Source organism: Papio anubis, chromosome 1 (genome assembly GCF_008728515.1).
Source record: "Papio anubis isolate 15944 chromosome 1, Panubis1.0, whole genome shotgun sequence".
NCBI classification, from domain to species: Eukaryota; Metazoa; Chordata; class Mammalia; order Primates; family Cercopithecidae; genus Papio; species Papio anubis.
In genome coordinates, this window is record NC_044976.1 from 24,491,482 (window position 1) to 24,506,689 (window position 15,208).

General features: G+C 50.5%; 1 protein-coding gene across 2 annotated transcripts; it reads left to right on the forward strand.

Moving 5' to 3' along the window:
• The first annotated feature begins 66 nt into the window (after positions 1 to 66).
• Positions 67 to 13,982, forward strand: CATSPER4 (cation channel sperm associated 4). 2 transcript variants are annotated; one of them, XM_017958531.3, is made up of 10 exons: positions 67 to 889; positions 1,338 to 1,481; positions 3,337 to 3,438; positions 8,253 to 8,350; positions 8,524 to 8,644; positions 8,839 to 8,972; positions 10,740 to 10,914; positions 11,853 to 12,064; positions 12,382 to 12,547; positions 13,507 to 13,982. In XM_017958531.3, the coding sequence occupies exons 1-10, from the start codon at positions 677 to 679 to the stop codon at positions 13,558 to 13,560; spliced, it is 1,419 nt and encodes a 472-aa protein (XP_017814020.2). In that variant the 5' UTR covers positions 67 to 676; the 3' UTR covers positions 13,561 to 13,982. The 2 variants fall into 2 exon arrangements, with proteins under 2 accessions (XP_017814020.2, XP_031521645.1); XM_031665785.1 differs by lacking the exons at positions 8,253 to 8,350; positions 8,524 to 8,644.
• The last annotated feature ends 1,226 nt before the right edge of the window (positions 13,983 to 15,208 follow it).

Below are 15,208 nucleotides of genomic sequence, written 5' to 3' on the forward strand. Positions count from 1 at the left end.
TACTTCCATATTTGAATTGGAAATCTGCCCCCCCGGTGGGGACTGGGGTGAGTGCTCTTGGCCAGAGAGGGGGTGGCAGACCCTTGGTGCAGCCCGTTGATGTACATGCAAGTACCTGAGCTCCAAGCCTGCCAGGATGGTGGGTCCACCTCTCCCCAGCTCTTTGAAGGCTAATGGTGAGCTCCTACCCCATTCCCCAGGGGCACACAATGAGAAACTTTCACTTCATAGATGGGGAAATGCACTTTGCATGGAAAGGTGGTGGGGATAGTCCTGGAGACTGGGCAGGTAGGACAGGGCAGCTGGTACAGAGGGGTGCAGGTTGAGGTCTGCCCTGGGAAGGCCCTGGGGAAAACACTTCTCCACTCCTCATTCCAGCCTCACCTCCACCTCCTGGATCCAAGGCAGGGACACGTCCCTATGACTCCATCCAGGCTGCACAGGAGATCTGACCTGCTCCCATCAGCCTCTGACTTCCAACCCCAGCCCAGCATCCCCAGACATCCTCTGTGGCATGCGGAGGAGGGACAATGGGAGGAGCTTCTCTCCTGGTTGGAATTCCTCAGTAGAATGCAGAAGGCTGGAGGTCACAGAGGCCTCTGTGATATAACCACAAGGGGGAGTGAGACCACTTGGAGTGAAGATTCTTTGAGGAGAAAGAAGAGACTGAGCAACCATGAGGGATAATGAAAAGGCCTGGTGGCAGCAGTGGACCTCCCACACAGGCCTCGTGGTTGGGGGCGGGACTCAGGAGGACCGTATGGGGTTTGGAAGGGGAGTAGCTGCACTGAGGGGCCGCCCCTCTCCCCTGCAGAGTACCATTCACGAGTCCTACGGTCGGCCAGAGGAGCAGGTGCTCATCAACCGCCGGGACATCATGAACAAAGCGGTAAGGATAGCTCCCGCCCCACAGTGGCCCCTCCTGCAGCTGTGCTCATGGGCAGCAGACCCTCGTGGTAACTCTGCCCCCTCTCCCATCTAAACACCCCCAGAGGACCCTCCCTAGCACTGATCCCTGAGTGACTGCCCTTGATATGTTAGTAACTCTCTGGCAGTGCCCCCCATAGGAACCCTTATATAACGATCGTCTTCACTATCAGAGAGCCCAAAGAGATTCTCTGGCAATGACTTCCACAAAAATCCCCCAATAGTAACCCACTTTTAGTGGCCATTTAGATAGTGACCTCTACACTGATGTCTCCATTCCATGATTCACTCTCAGGTGACTTTCCCCCTCTAGAGTGGGCCCCAGGGACCCCCATTCTCTAAGAGCAAACCTCCAGGCAGAGGCTTCCTATGGTGACACCCGCCTGAAGGAAGGTCCTGCCCTCTCCCAGGACACCTGGGACATGCAGGAGTACATCACTCGCATGTACATCAAGCAGCTGCTCCGACACCCCGCCTTCCAACTGCTGCTGGCCCTGCTGCTGGTGATCAACGCCATCACCATCGCTCTCCGCACCAACTCCTACCTGGACCAGGTGGGACGCCAGCATGACCTCTGCCCCACTAACCCTAATGGGGGCCCTGGGGCGAGAACTCTCCCGGCCTCAGGCTCCTTATCTGTCTATGATGGTTGGATTGGGTGCTCTTCAAGGGTCTGTCAGCTCTGACCTTCTAGGAATCTGGAGATCAAGGAAGACTTCATGGTGGAGAGGGCTCTGCAGCCTGGCTTTGAGGAATGCATTGGATTTGTACAGGAAGGACAGGAGAAGAATGGTGTGAGGAGAGGGAGGCAAATGGGTGCCTTGTGGAGAAGGGGTATCCAATTCTAACCAGCACTTACTAAAGGACAATCACTCAGTGCCAGGTACTGACTGTGCAGACTGCCAGGGTCCCAGGGATAATAAGCACAACTGGGTCCTGTCTCAGACACACAGAAACTGTCATTACAAGTGCCCAAGTAGCACCCAGAGTACATGGAGGCTCAACGAAGGCACTCAAACCTAATCTGGGGGATCCGAACTGGCTTCCTGGAGAAAGTGACACTGGAGTTGACAGTAAAAAGTAGGATGTGATCTCAGTCACTACAACAAAGAAACAGAAAAAAAGAGCATGTAGGAGTTGGCCAGGCAAAGAGAGGTGGGGAGACTGTTTTGGGGAAAAACAGCATATGAGAGACTTCTCTGTGTCCAACTTGAAGTTCAGTGTGACTTATCCTTGATGTTTTAATTTCTTTTCTTTTTTTTTTTTAGAGACAAGATCTCACTCTGTCACCCAGGCTGGTGTGCAGTGGCACCATCTTGGCTCAATGCAGCCTTGAACTCCTGGACTCAAGTGATCCTCCTCCCTCAGCCTTGCAAGTAGCTAGGACTACAGGCACGAGATACCACGCCTGGCTAATTAAAACTTTTTTTGAGCCAGGCGCAGTGCTTCACACCTGTAATCCCAACACTTTGGCAGGCTGAAGTGGGTGGATCACCTGAGGTCAGGAGTTCAAGACCAGCCAGCCTGGCCAACATGGTGAAACCCCGTCTCTATTAAAAATACAAAACTTAGCTGGGCGTTGCAGTGGGTGCCTATAATCCCAGCTACTTGAGAGGCTGAGGCAGGAGAATCACTAGAACCCAGGAGGCGGAGTTTGCAGTGAGCTGAGATGTCACAAAAAAAAAAAAAGAAAGAAAAGAAACAGAGGAGACATGGTGACTTGGGACTGCTAAGTGGAGTCGGGCACTATGGGGGCTGTTAGTGGGGTTGCAGCCATAAGGAAGCTGAAGGAGGAGTTTCGAGATTGAGAGAAAGTGAATTGGGCTCTGGGCAGACCCCAGTCACCCATCTACCCATTCATCCATCCAGGGTGCATGTCCTGGACCCATGAGTGGCAGGATACCCAGGAGTTTGGTTAGGCCTAACTTGGAGTATTTGGAGAGCTGGAATAGCAGGAGAGGTTAGGACAGATGGAGCTTGGTGTTCTCTACCCTCAGGGGCCAGGTCTTTTCCTCCCAATCCTGGAGGCTGTTCTGCCTCTCCTACTTCCCTCTCCAAAATATCCCTATTCTAGAAGTTAGGGACAAAAGTCCATAGTCAGACAACCATCTTTATCAACTAGCTGTGCACACACAGGCACCACTCTGATTCCACTTCTGTAAGATGGGAATAAAACCTACTTTGCAGGACAACAGTCATGGTAACATGAAGTGATATGTGATAGTCCCAGCACAGTGCCTGGCACGCACACGCAAAGTGTGTTTTAAAGGAAGTGACAAAGATGCTGAGGACCAAGAGCAGTAGTGATACGGGCCTTCCCTCCCCTACATACATCCTCTCCCTGCCGGCTTGCCCAGGCCCTGCTCCACTGACCTCTCTGCCCCTCTTTTTTCTCTGTCTTCCATGTAGAAACACTATGAGTTGTTCTCTACCATAGATGACATTGTGCTGACCATCCTTATGTGTGAGGTTCTCCTTGGCTGGCTCAATGGCTTCTGGATTTTCTGGAAGGTGAGATCTGGAGCCCTTTGCCCATACTCTTCCCTGGGGACTGTACACCACCCAGTCTACCCCTGTACTCCTGGCCCTACAAACTGAGGGTGTGAGTATGTGTATAAACAGAGTGTGTTTGTTCTGAGATGTGTATGATGTGGCAGAAAGTAACTGGTACTAGAAGTGCAGCCTGCCTGGGCTCCAATTCCAATCCCTGCTCCAGCTTTCCCCAGCTCTGTAGTCTTGGACAAACCTGACTTCCTTATCTGAGAAATGGGGCTGAGAGGATCTACCTTAATTTACAGAGGTCAGCAGGGATCAGCACACTTTTTCTGTAATGGGCCGGATAAAAAAAGATTTTAAGCTTCACAGCTGTACAGTCTCTGTTACAATGACTCACCTCTGCCACGGCAGCACAAAAGCAACCGTGGACCGCACATAAATGAAGTGGGCATGGCTGTGTTCATGGACACCCAAATTGGAATTTCATGTAATTTCCACATGTTACAAAATCTGATTTTCCCTATTCACTTGCTTTACTCCTACTTACAGACTCGTTCAGATGTCTTCTCTTCCAGGAAGTCTTCCTGTCTCTCCCAGGATAGGTTAGGCGCTACTTTGTGTCTCCATGATGCTATGCACTTATTATTACAATTTTTTTTTCATGGAGTTAAAATTTGCTGTTTATCCATCTCCCTCAGAATAGTCTGTGAGCCCAACAGGGCAGGCATCCTATATTCTCAGGAACTGATCTGGGTATGGCACACAACAGGAGCTACATACTGAATGGATCTACGGGTGGATCTGCAGACAGGCAGGCTTGTATCTCCTTGTGCATGTGAAGGTGCAGACTCAGTACGAGAGGCCAGCAGGACTTGTGCTTATTGGGTCCCCAATACATTTAAGAACCTTTTTTTCCCATTAAATATAGTTTTCTTGTTGGCTGCAGTGGCTCATGCCTGTAATCCCAACACTTTGGGAGGCCGAGGTAAGAAGATCACTTGAGGCTAGGAGTTTGAGACAGACTGGCCAACATGGTGAAACCTCGTCTGTACTAAAAATACAAAAACTAGCTGGGCATGGTGGCGGGCGCCTGTAATCCCAGCTACTTAGAGGCCGAGGCAGGAGAACCGCTTGATCCCGGGAGGCGGAGGTTGCAGTGAGCTGAGATTGCGCCACTGCACTCCAGTCTGGGCGACAGAGTGAGATTCTCTTTCCAAAAAAAGTTTTCTTTTTGAATATTTAATGCAGATATATGCTGGTAAAAACTATATTGAAAGGTACACATAGAATTATTGCTTCTCTCTTGTCCCCTCATCCCCTTTCTCCCACCACTATCCTTTGTAGGTATTGTTTTTATATTTGTAGTCTCTTTTTTATTGTCTTCGTCTATTTAGTGTTGCTATAAAGGAATACCCAAGGTTGAATAACTTATAAAGAAAGGAGTTGTATTTGACTCTCAGTTCTGCAGGCTGTGTGAGAAGCATGGTGCCAACATCTGCTTCTGGTGAGGGCTTCAGGCTGCTTCCACTCATGACAGAAGGTGAAGCATGTGCAGATCACATGGTGAGAGAGGAAACAAAAGAGAGAGTGAGGGGAGATGCCGGGCTCTTTTTTTTTTTTTTGAGACAGAGTCTTGCTCTGTCACCCAGGCTGGAGTGCAGTGACGCGATCTCAGTTCACTGCAAGCCCCACCTCCCCGGGTTCACACCATTCTCCTGCCTCAGCCTCCCAAGTAGCTGGAACTACAGGCGCCCACCACCACGCATGGCTAATTTTTTGTATTTTTAGTAGAGATGGGGTTTCACCGTGTTAGTCAGGATGGTCTCAATCTCCTGACCTCGTGATCCGCCCTCCTCGGCCTCCCAAAGTACTGGGATTACAGGCATAAGCCACCACACCTGGCCCGTGCCAGCCTCTTTTTAACAAGCAGCTCTTGAGGGAACTCACTCATTACCTTCAGGATGGCACCTAGCCATTCATGACCCAACCACCTCCCATTAGGTCCCACCTCTAACACTGAACATCAGATTTCAACATGAGATTTGGAGGGGATAAGCATTCAAACTATAGCATCCTCCCAGTATTTATTTTTACAATAATCAGCAAGTATGTATATACTCTGAATCTTCCCTTTCCTAACAGTAACATAGCATAAACATTATTCTGCACTTTACTTTTGTCACTGAATGGATCCTGACAATCTTTCTACATCAGTACATAGAGATCTTTCTCATTTTTCTTTCTTTTTTTTTTTTTTTTTTTTCTGTAGAGATGAGGTCTTGCTATGTTTTCCAGGCTGGTCTCAAACTCTTGGCCTCAAGCGATCCTCTTCCACCAGCCTCTCAGAGCACCAGGATTACAGGCAAAGGTCACCATACCTGGCCTCATTTTTCTTTTTCTTTTCTTTTTTTTTTTTTGAGACGGAGTCTCACTCTGTCGCCCAGGCTGGAGTGCAGTGGCCAGATCTCAGCTCACTGCAAGCTCCGCCTCCCGGGTTCACGCCATTCTCCTGCCTCAGCCTCCCGAGTAGCTGGGACTACAGGCGCCCGCCGCCTCGCCCGGCTGATTTTTTGTATTTTTTAGTAGAGATGGGGTTTCACCATGTTAGCCAGGATGGTCTCGATCTCCTGACCTCGTGATCCGCCCGTCTCGGCCTCCCAAAGTGCTGGGATTACAGGCTTGAGCCACCGCGCCCAGCCCATTTTTCTTTTTTATAGCTACATAGTTTTCTATTGATTTAATGGAATTTAACGTGCCATCATTTACCCAATCAGTCTCTTCTGATCATTGGACACATTGGTTTTCTTTACTTTTTTTTTTTTTTTTTTTTGAGACAGAGTCTCACCCTTGTTGCCCAGGCTGGAGTACAATGACACTATTTAGGCTCACTGCAGCCTCAACCTCTTGGGCTTAAGTGATCCTCCCACCTCAGCCCTGCAAGTAGCTGGGACTACATGGGCACATGCCAACACCCCTGGCTAATTTATATATATATATATATATATATATATATATATATATATATATATATATATATATATTTTTTTTTTTTTTTTTTTTTTGAGACCAGAGTCTGGCTTTTGTCTCCCAGGCTGGGCCCTTGGTGGCTCATCATGGCTCACTGTGACTCCACCTCAGTTCAGGCCATTCTCCTGCCTCAGCCCTCCGGTAGCTGGGACTACAGGCCGCGCTTCCCTGCGCCCGGCTATTTTTTGTATTTTTAGTAGAGCGGGGTTTCACCGTGTTAGCCAGGAGATGGTCTCGATCTCCTGACCTGGGAATCCAGCCCACCTAGAGGCCTCCCAAAGTGCTGGGATTACAGAGGCATTGAGCCACCCGGCGCTGGCTAATTTTTATATTTTTTTGTAGAGACAGGGTTTCACCATGTTGTCCAGGCTGGTCTGGAACTCCTGAGCTCAAGGAATCCTCCTGCCTCAGTCTCCCAAGGTGCTGGAATTACAGACTTGCACCACTGCACCTGGCATGTTGGTTATTCTCAACCTTATACAAATTGTCATTTTGTACCTCAACCAGAGTATCTGCGGATCAGATTTCTAGAAGTGTGATCCTTGTTCAGATTTTTCATACCTGTGAGTTTCCTCCTCCTCCCCACCTCATTCCTGTGTAAGTGCCTTATTGGACAAAGGGCTTGCAAACTGTGCCCCTTCCTTCCTTCCTTCCTTCCTTCCTTCCTTCCTTCCTTCCTTCCTTCCTTCCTTCCTTCCTTCCTTCCTTCCTTCCTTTCCTCCTTCCTTCCTTCCTTCCTTCCCTTCCTCCCTCCTCTCTCTTTCTTTCTTTCTTTCTCTTTCTTCTCTTTCTTTCTCTTTCTTTCTTTCTTTTCTTTCTTTCTTTTTCTTTCTTTCTTTCTTTCTTTCTTTCTTTCTTTCTTTCTTTTCTTTCTTTCTTTCTTTCTTTCTTTCTTTCTTTCTTTCTTTCTTTCTTTTTCTTTCTTTTCTTTCTTTCTTCCTTCCTTCCTTCCTTCCTTCCTTCCTTCCATTCCTTCCTTCCTTCCTTCCTTCCTTCCTTCTTTCTTTCTGTCTCTCTCTCTCTCTCTCTCTCTTTCTTTCTCTTTTTTTGATTATCGCCCTGTCACCCAGGCTGGAATGCAGTGGCGCGATCTTGGCTCGCTGCAACCTCTGCCTCCCAGGTTAAAGCAACTCTCCTGCCTCAGCCTCCCGAGTAGCTGGGACTATAGGCACGTGCCACCACGCCCAGATAATTTTTGTATTTTTAGTAGAGATGGAATTTTACCATGTTGGCCAGGCTGGTCTCCAACTCCTGACATCGTGATCACCTGCCTCAGACTCCCAAAGTGCTGGGATTACAGGGATGAGCCACCATGCCCGGCCCGCCTGTCTTCCTTTCTCGTGCTGTGAGAGTTATCTCACCTCAGAACTGGCTACTGAAGCAGTATTCCTTATGTTTTTACTAGTATCCATTTTCATTTTATTATTAATTGTAGTGTGTGTCACCCAAAGACAGGAACAGCTAAGTGTTTTCAGGTTACCTAACTGTAGGGCAAGGCTGTTTTGCACATGCTTTGGCCAAGGCGGGCACTCAGCTTAGGGACCAGCTGTGTATCTGTAAGGGTCTTTGCTGTGTGTCTCTGAGACTGCATTTGGCTATTGACACATGTATGGGACAGAGAGTACACGTGTGTTTTGTGGCATGTTTGGGGGGCGGCAAGGTAACAGCAGTGGATGGCAGCTGACTGGCCCTGCTCTGAGAGGGACATTGAGCACTCATCCTTGGGATGTGGGGAGGGCAGACCTAGGATGCCCCCACAAGCTGGGCCTGACAGACCCCACTGGGACTGGCCTACTCCCCAGGACGGCTGGAACATCCTCAACTTCATTATCGTCTTTATCTTGCTCTTGCGGTTCTTCATTAATGAAATCAATATCCCCTCCATCAACTATACTCTCAGGTGAGCTGGGAGCTCTGGAGAAATGAGGGGAACCTATCTGGAACCCAGGAATGAGCTGGGGGGATAATGACCAGATGGAGATCAGCTTTGCCTCTCTGGGCAGCTGGTGGGGGTAATGAGGAGGGAAGGGGCTGGGAAGGGCCTAGGGGCACCCCTGAGAGGCTCTGCCACAGGGCGCTTCGTCTGGTGCATGTGTGCATGGCGGTGGAGCCCCTGGCCCGGATCATCCGCGTCATCCTGCAGTCGGTGCCTGACATGGCCAATATCATGGTCCTCATCCTCTTCTTCATGCTGGTCAGTGCCTGCCCCCGCCCCCATCTGTTTCCCTTCCCTGAATAGGTCCCTTGGGTCATTGCGAATAGAGGGGTGTCTGGATGAGCAAGGAAATCCCTGTGATTTCCTTGGCAGTGTTCATTTGCATGACATTCGCGTGTCCTATTTCCAGGTCCTTTGGTGAAGTCGGGGTGGGGCTCTGTTCTCTCTGACAGGTTTTTTCGGTGTTTGGGGTAACACTCTTTGGTGCATTCGTGCCCAAGCATTTCCGGAACATACAGGTTGCGCTGTACACCCTCTTCATCTGCATCACCCAGGATGGCTGGGTGGACATCTACAGTGACTTCCAGTGAGTGCCAGTGGGACTTTCAGTCTCACCCCACCTATGGGGCAGGGAAGCCAGTAGGGTGTAAGGGGAGTGGGAGCTCCAGGGACTGGGATGAGGATGGCCCAGTGGAAGCAGGAGTTCCCAGGTCTTTAAACAGAGGAAAACGAAATACCTGGGCTTGTGGTACCTCAAGCCTTGTCGCCCTTGAATCTCCATACATTCAGAGTCCCATTGTGACCCTTTTGTGGGGACCTCAGCTAACCTTAGCTAACCAGCTGGGTAGTTGGCCTTGGATAGGGGAGCAGGTCTGTAGTTATGCCTCAGGTTACAGAGCAACCTCCCAGCCCAGCTTGGAGCCCACCAAACTGCCTGAACTCCTGGGAACTTCAGGTCTCATTTTATTCATTCTTAAACCCATTGCCCACATTCATTTTTGTGTTCTGTTCTTTAGCTCTTTTCCATTAAGTCTAAGCCCTATTTCTTTCCAGTTTACTCCAGAAAGTGGGACCCCCTTAACTGATTTCTTTTTATCTTCTACATGTGAGTATAGAAGCCCAGTAGATAAAGGGCTTCTACAGTCATTCTCCATTATGACGTAGATAATGGATAAAAATCAGGCTGGCTGGGGCTGGGCGCGGTGGCTCACGCCTGTAATCCCAGCACTTTGGGAGGTCGAGGCGGGTGGATCATGAGGTCAGGAGATCGAAACCATCCTGGCTAACACAGTGAAACCTCGTCTCTACTAAAAATACAAAAAATTAGCCAGGCGTGGTGGCGGGCACCTGTAGTCCCAGCTGCTCGGGAGGCTGAGGCAGGAGAATGGCATGAATCCAGGAGGCAGAGCTTGCAGTGAGCCCAGATCACTCCACTGCACTCCAGCCTGGGCAATAGAGCAAGACTGTCTAAAAAAAAAAAAAAAAAAAATCAGGCTGGCTGGACATGGTGGCTCACGCCTGTAATCCCAGCACTTTGGGAGGCCAAGGTGGGCAGATCATGAGGTCAGGAGATCAAGACCATCCTGGTTAACACAGTGAAACCCCATCTCTACTAAAAATACAAAAACAAAGTGCAGTGGCTCACACCTGTAATCCCAGCACTTTGGGAGGCTGAGGTGGGTGGATCACAAGGTCAGGAGTTCAAGACCAGCCTGGCCAAAAAGGTGAACTCCATCTCTACTAAATATACAAAAATTAGCCAGGCGGGGGGGGGGGCACCTGTAATCCCAGCTACTCAGGAGGCTGAGGCAAGAGAATTGCTTGAACCTGGGAGGCAGAGGTTGCAGTGAGCCGATATCGCACCACTGCACTCCAGCCTAGGTGACAGAGTGAGACTCCGTCTCAAAAAAAAAAAAAAAAATTAGCCGGGCGTGGTGGCAAGCACCTGTAGTCCTAGCTACCTGGGAGGCTGAGGCGGGAGAACGGCGTGAACCCGGGAGGTGGAGCTTGCAGTGAGCCAAGATCGCGCCACTTCACTCCAGCCTGGGCAACAGAGCGAGACTCCGTCTCAAAAAAAAAAAAGAGTGTAGCTAATAGATTAAACTTAATAGTGTTGATGTGCACGTCCCCACCTTGCAGGGTTGGTTAGAGAATCAGCCCACTGTCTGGCAGCACAGCAGGTGCTTAGCAGAGAGCAGCTATTGAGACAGGAGTAGGGAATGAGATCTGCACAATAGCAGTGACACAGGCAGAAGTCCTAGTAGGCCTTGGGATGATTTTCCCATTTCATGGATAAGGAAACTCAGGCTCGAAGGGCCAGGGAAATGATGGGGCCCCTGCCTGCCATCTGCAGGACAGAGAAGAGGGAATATGCAATGGAGATTGGGGGTGCCATCTACTTTACCATCTTCATCACCATCGGTGCCTTCATTGGCATCAACCTGTTCGTCATTGTGGTGACCACCAACCTGGAGCAAATGATGAAGGCAGAAGAGCAGGGACAACAGCAACGAATAACCTTTAGTGAGGTGTGTGGGATGGGGAGGGCAGAAGGGAGGAAAAGGGGTGTGTATGAGAGCAGAATTGAAAATATGTGCATGTATGTGTGTGCTTGCATAATCAAGGGCCTGGAGAAAGCCAAGTTGGAGGCCTGGAGGCAGCAGCCCCTCATCTTGAGTGCCCACCCACCCACCAACTGGGGCTTCTGAGGGGTGTGGATTTTCTAGATGTTAGATTTCTATGGCAACTCAAAACTGAGCAGCTGGGTGACCTTGGGGCATTTACCCATCTAAGCCTCAATTTTTTTCTTCTGTAAAATGGGAATAATAATAGTACTTAACTCATAGGGTTATTTTATGAGGGTTCATGGGTAAATGAACACTGCTTGGTGCATAGTAAGCACTCAATAAATGTTAGCTACCATATTATTCATTCAGGGTAGTACTTCTACAAGGTTGGGGAAAGGAGTGGAATACTTCTAAAAGAGTGGAGTGCTGGAGGCCTGGGCTTGAGAGTAGGCAGGGCTTTATAAATTTGCTGGGTAGGGTTTATCAGGGTTAAAATCTGGGGCAGGGCTAAATTTTGAAAAGGGGTGAGAATCTATCAGGGCTGAAATCTGGGGCAGGGCTAAATTTTGAAAAGGGGTGAGAATGTTTAAAGAAGTGGGGGAAGGTCGGGAGGCGGAGCTTGCAGTGAGCTGAGATCTGGCCACTGCACTCCAGCCCTGAGCTGACAGAGCTGAACTCCGTCTCAAAAAAAAAAAAAAAAAAAGAAGTGGGGGAAGGTCATGTGCATTTAAAGTTGGGTTCCTCCAGCAAGGCAGTAAGGCTAAGACTGGTGAGAGCTGAAATGAGGGCCTTAGAACCCTGGGATCTTAAGAGACTCATCCTGAAGCCAAGCAGGAAAGGAGTGCTGGGGGTGCGCCTGTCTGAGCTGTCCTGACCCCTCTCCATCTCCCGATTCCCAGACAGGTGCAGAGGAAGAGGAGGAGAATGACCAGCTGCCACTGGTGCACTGTGTGGTCGCCCGCTCGGAGAAATCTGGTTTCCCCCAGGAACCCCTTGTGGGAGGCCCCCTGTCGAACCTCTCAGAAAACACGTGTGACAACTTTTGCTTGGTGCTTGAGGCAATACAGGAGAACCTGAGGCAGTACAAGGAGATCAGAGATGAACTCAACATGTAGGGGAGGGTACTGGGGGTGCCCCCAAGTCATGTGAGTCAAGGCTGGGTGGAGTGTCAGAGTCTTTTGGCCTCACACCCTCACCATTTTAGAAGCCAGACTCTGGGCCCTAGAGAGGTCCCCCACCCTATTGGTGGAGGAGCTGGAATCCAGACTCCGAGTTCCTCCCATCTCACACAAGGGCATAGCTTGGCCTGGGTCTCTGTCAGGGCTGTGTGGGAGAGCGAAGGAAGCGGGGGTGATGCCAGGGAAGAGGTGGGAGGGCTGCTTCCCTCCCCTGCAGCCTTCTGAAAGGCACTCACTGCTCCACCCCCAGGATTGTGGAGGAGGTGCGCTCAATCCGCTTCAACCAGGAACAGGAGGCAGAGGTGATGCAAAGGCAGTCTTCCACGAGCGGGTCATTGGAGACTACGTCATCCAAGGACGTCCGCCAGATGTCTCAACACCGAGACTTGCTCAGTGCGCTCGTTAACATGGAAAAGGTGTGCCTTCCTTCTCCTACCCAATCAGTACTCGCCCTGACACTCCACCCAGGTGCAAATGCCCAGCCAGGCCTCTGGACCATTTGTCAAAGTTTCTGTCTATTCCAAGATCTGGTCCCCTTCACCACCACCACCCCACTTTTTTTTTTCTTTTTTCTTTTCTTTTTTTTTTTTTTTTTTTTTTTGAGATGGAATCTCACTCCATTGCCCAGGCTGGAATGCAGTGGCGTGATCTCGGTTCACTGCAATCTCTGCTGCCTGGGTTCAAGCGATTCTCCTGCCTCAGCCTCCCAAGTAGCTGGGATTACAGGCACCTGCCACGGCACCTGGCTAATTTTTGTAGTTTTAGTAGAGACAGGGTTTCACCATCTTGACCAGGCTGGTCTTGAACTCCTGACCTCATGATCCACCCTCCTCGGCCTCCCAAAGTGCTGGAATTACAGGCGTGAGCCACTGCGCCTGGCTGTCTGCCTCTTAAATTTCCACCTACCCCAACTGTCACTGCCTATCTGGTTAGGTTTTGTACTTTCCTTCTCGAAGTGGCTCCACCCTTCCAGCCAGTTTCATCTCTAGCACCTTCAAACCTACCCTTTCTTAGTGTGTGTGGCATGAGCCAGCTCAGTGCCTGCCTAGTGGCAGACACTTAGGCTGTAAGTATACTGTGGGCACAGGACCCCAGGATCCTATCTAAAGTGCATAAAACCAGCTGCCTCCAGAGCTCCTGGAGAGAAAAAGGCACACACCCATGTTACTTAGTTTCTTTTTCTACCCCGACACCATCTGCGTGGGATACACCCTGGGCTCCCAAACTCAGAGGGCATACTAGGTAGGCTCAAGTTAGACCTATGAAGAACTTCCTGGGAGGCCTGACTGAGGAAGCTGGTGAGACTGGAGGAGGTGAGTAAGGGAGTCTGCCATATCAGGGGAGGGGATTAACAAGAAGACCTCTTGGTTTGCAGGTTCATGACTCTAGCTCACAAATACTCCTTAAAAAACGCAAGAACAGCCATTGAGAGGCCAGGATGGGAGCCAAGGGGCCTGCACACACACACCCAGCCGCTGCGTCTTCCTGTGTCCTTAGTGTGGCTTGGCAGAGCCTGGCCAGAGCCCATCCTCTCCCTTACACCTGGGCAGAGGCCAGGGGCTGTGAAGGTGGCAGCACCTGCAGGGCTGGTGCCTGTGAGCCCCAGGTCCAGAGGAGCCAGGACAGAGAAGGATGCTGGATGATGAGAGTGGGAACTCTAGCAGCAAGGATGAGCACAGAAGGGGGTGCTGGCCAACGCAGCCAGGATTTGACCTAAGGATGGGGATCCCTGGCCCCCTGCTCTTGCCCAGAGGTGGTGGGGGGCCTCAGTGGGCCCCAGCACCAAGAAGAGAAAGGCAAGGCCAGTGGGGCCAGACATCTGTGTGTTGACAATAAAGTTTTGTGTTGGAATCAATGTCTCTGACTGGTGGATCACCAACTCCTTGGGGTACTTTCCCGGGTCTGATAGGGAAGACAGATTTTGCCCCTCAAAATCCCATTTGTCTGGTGGGAGAGTCACAGACTGCCCTGAAGAGCCTCCAGTCTAATGGGAGGGAGAATTGCACCCCTAAAAATTTCTGACTTAATTGTAGAGATATAACCTTTGCCCTCAGGGTCCTAAGCTTTGCGGAGGAAAGTCTGGTCCTCATGGGAGGGAGCCCCTGTCTGATGAAGGAGATGGCCCTACCTGCTCTCTCCCTGTCTGAAGATGGAGACTGGTCCTCACTCTGGGGAGCCCTTGTCTGATGGGATCACCAATGACCAAGTCACACAAGTACAGGCAGCTCCATCCCAGGGCAATGGAGAGTGACTGGTTAAAGTGTGGGACCTGGCAGCTTCCTGGAGGACAGGAGGATTTTGTGGGTCAGGTGAATGAAGTCTGATAGGGAACTTAGGACCCGTGAAGCCTATTTGGGATCTTGATACTCAAGGCCTTTGAGAGCCTCAGCAGGTATGCAATCTGGGGACAGTCAGAAAACTGTGGCAATTATGGGCAATAGAAAGAGCTGCCTTAGAGGACAGGAAACCTGGGTCCTGGTCCTTCAGTGGGTCACTTGGCCTTGTTTTCCCCATCTGTGCAATTGGGAGAGGGTGAGATTGATCTCCATCTCTAAAATCAAACAATACCCTCTTATCCCAGGAAGTGGAAGACCAATGGGATCAGCTATGTCCCTGGGATGCAGGTGTGGGGGGATAGCCTAGAAGGCCTGGACATCTGCCTGCTGTTCAGCGAAGCCTGACACTTAGGGGCCGTGGCGATATCCAACAGTTGGAATGGGAGTCCCCAGAGGTCCACTGATTGCAGCTGATGGGAAACCCTACCCCCCATCCTCCTCCCATCAGCATTGGTTCCAGCTCTGAAAAGCCACTCAGCAGGCAGATAAGAGGCAGCACCAGAGCCAGCAGTGCCTTACTGTCTTGGAGCCGTTAATCTATTCCCCTGTTCAAGCCAGGACTTCTTCCCGGCACCCTCCAGGACCATCAGCAGCACAGATAAGGGCACCCAGAGGCTTTTGCTGCTGCTGTTGCTACTTACTGGGGATGGCGCCCTTAACCTGCCTGGTGAGTATCTACACAATCTTTACACCCATCCTTCTCTGGGGGCTCTCTCAGCCCCTCTTCTTGCTGGCCAGAGA

What these genes read in the sequence shown, in the direction of transcription:
- CATSPER4 (XM_017958531.3), top strand. Translation starts at nt 677, where the DNA reads ATGAGGGATAATGAAAAGGCCTGGTGGCAGCAGTGGACCTCCCACACA. An exon ending in GGGACATCATGAACAAAGCG is followed by an intron (nt 890 to 1,337) that starts GTAAGGATAGCT and finishes GCCCTCTCCCAG; the next exon opens with GACACCTGGGACATGCAGGA. An exon ending in CCAACTCCTACCTGGACCAG is followed by an intron (nt 1,482 to 3,336) that starts GTGGGACGCCAG and finishes TCTTCCATGTAG; the next exon opens with AAACACTATGAGTTGTTCTC.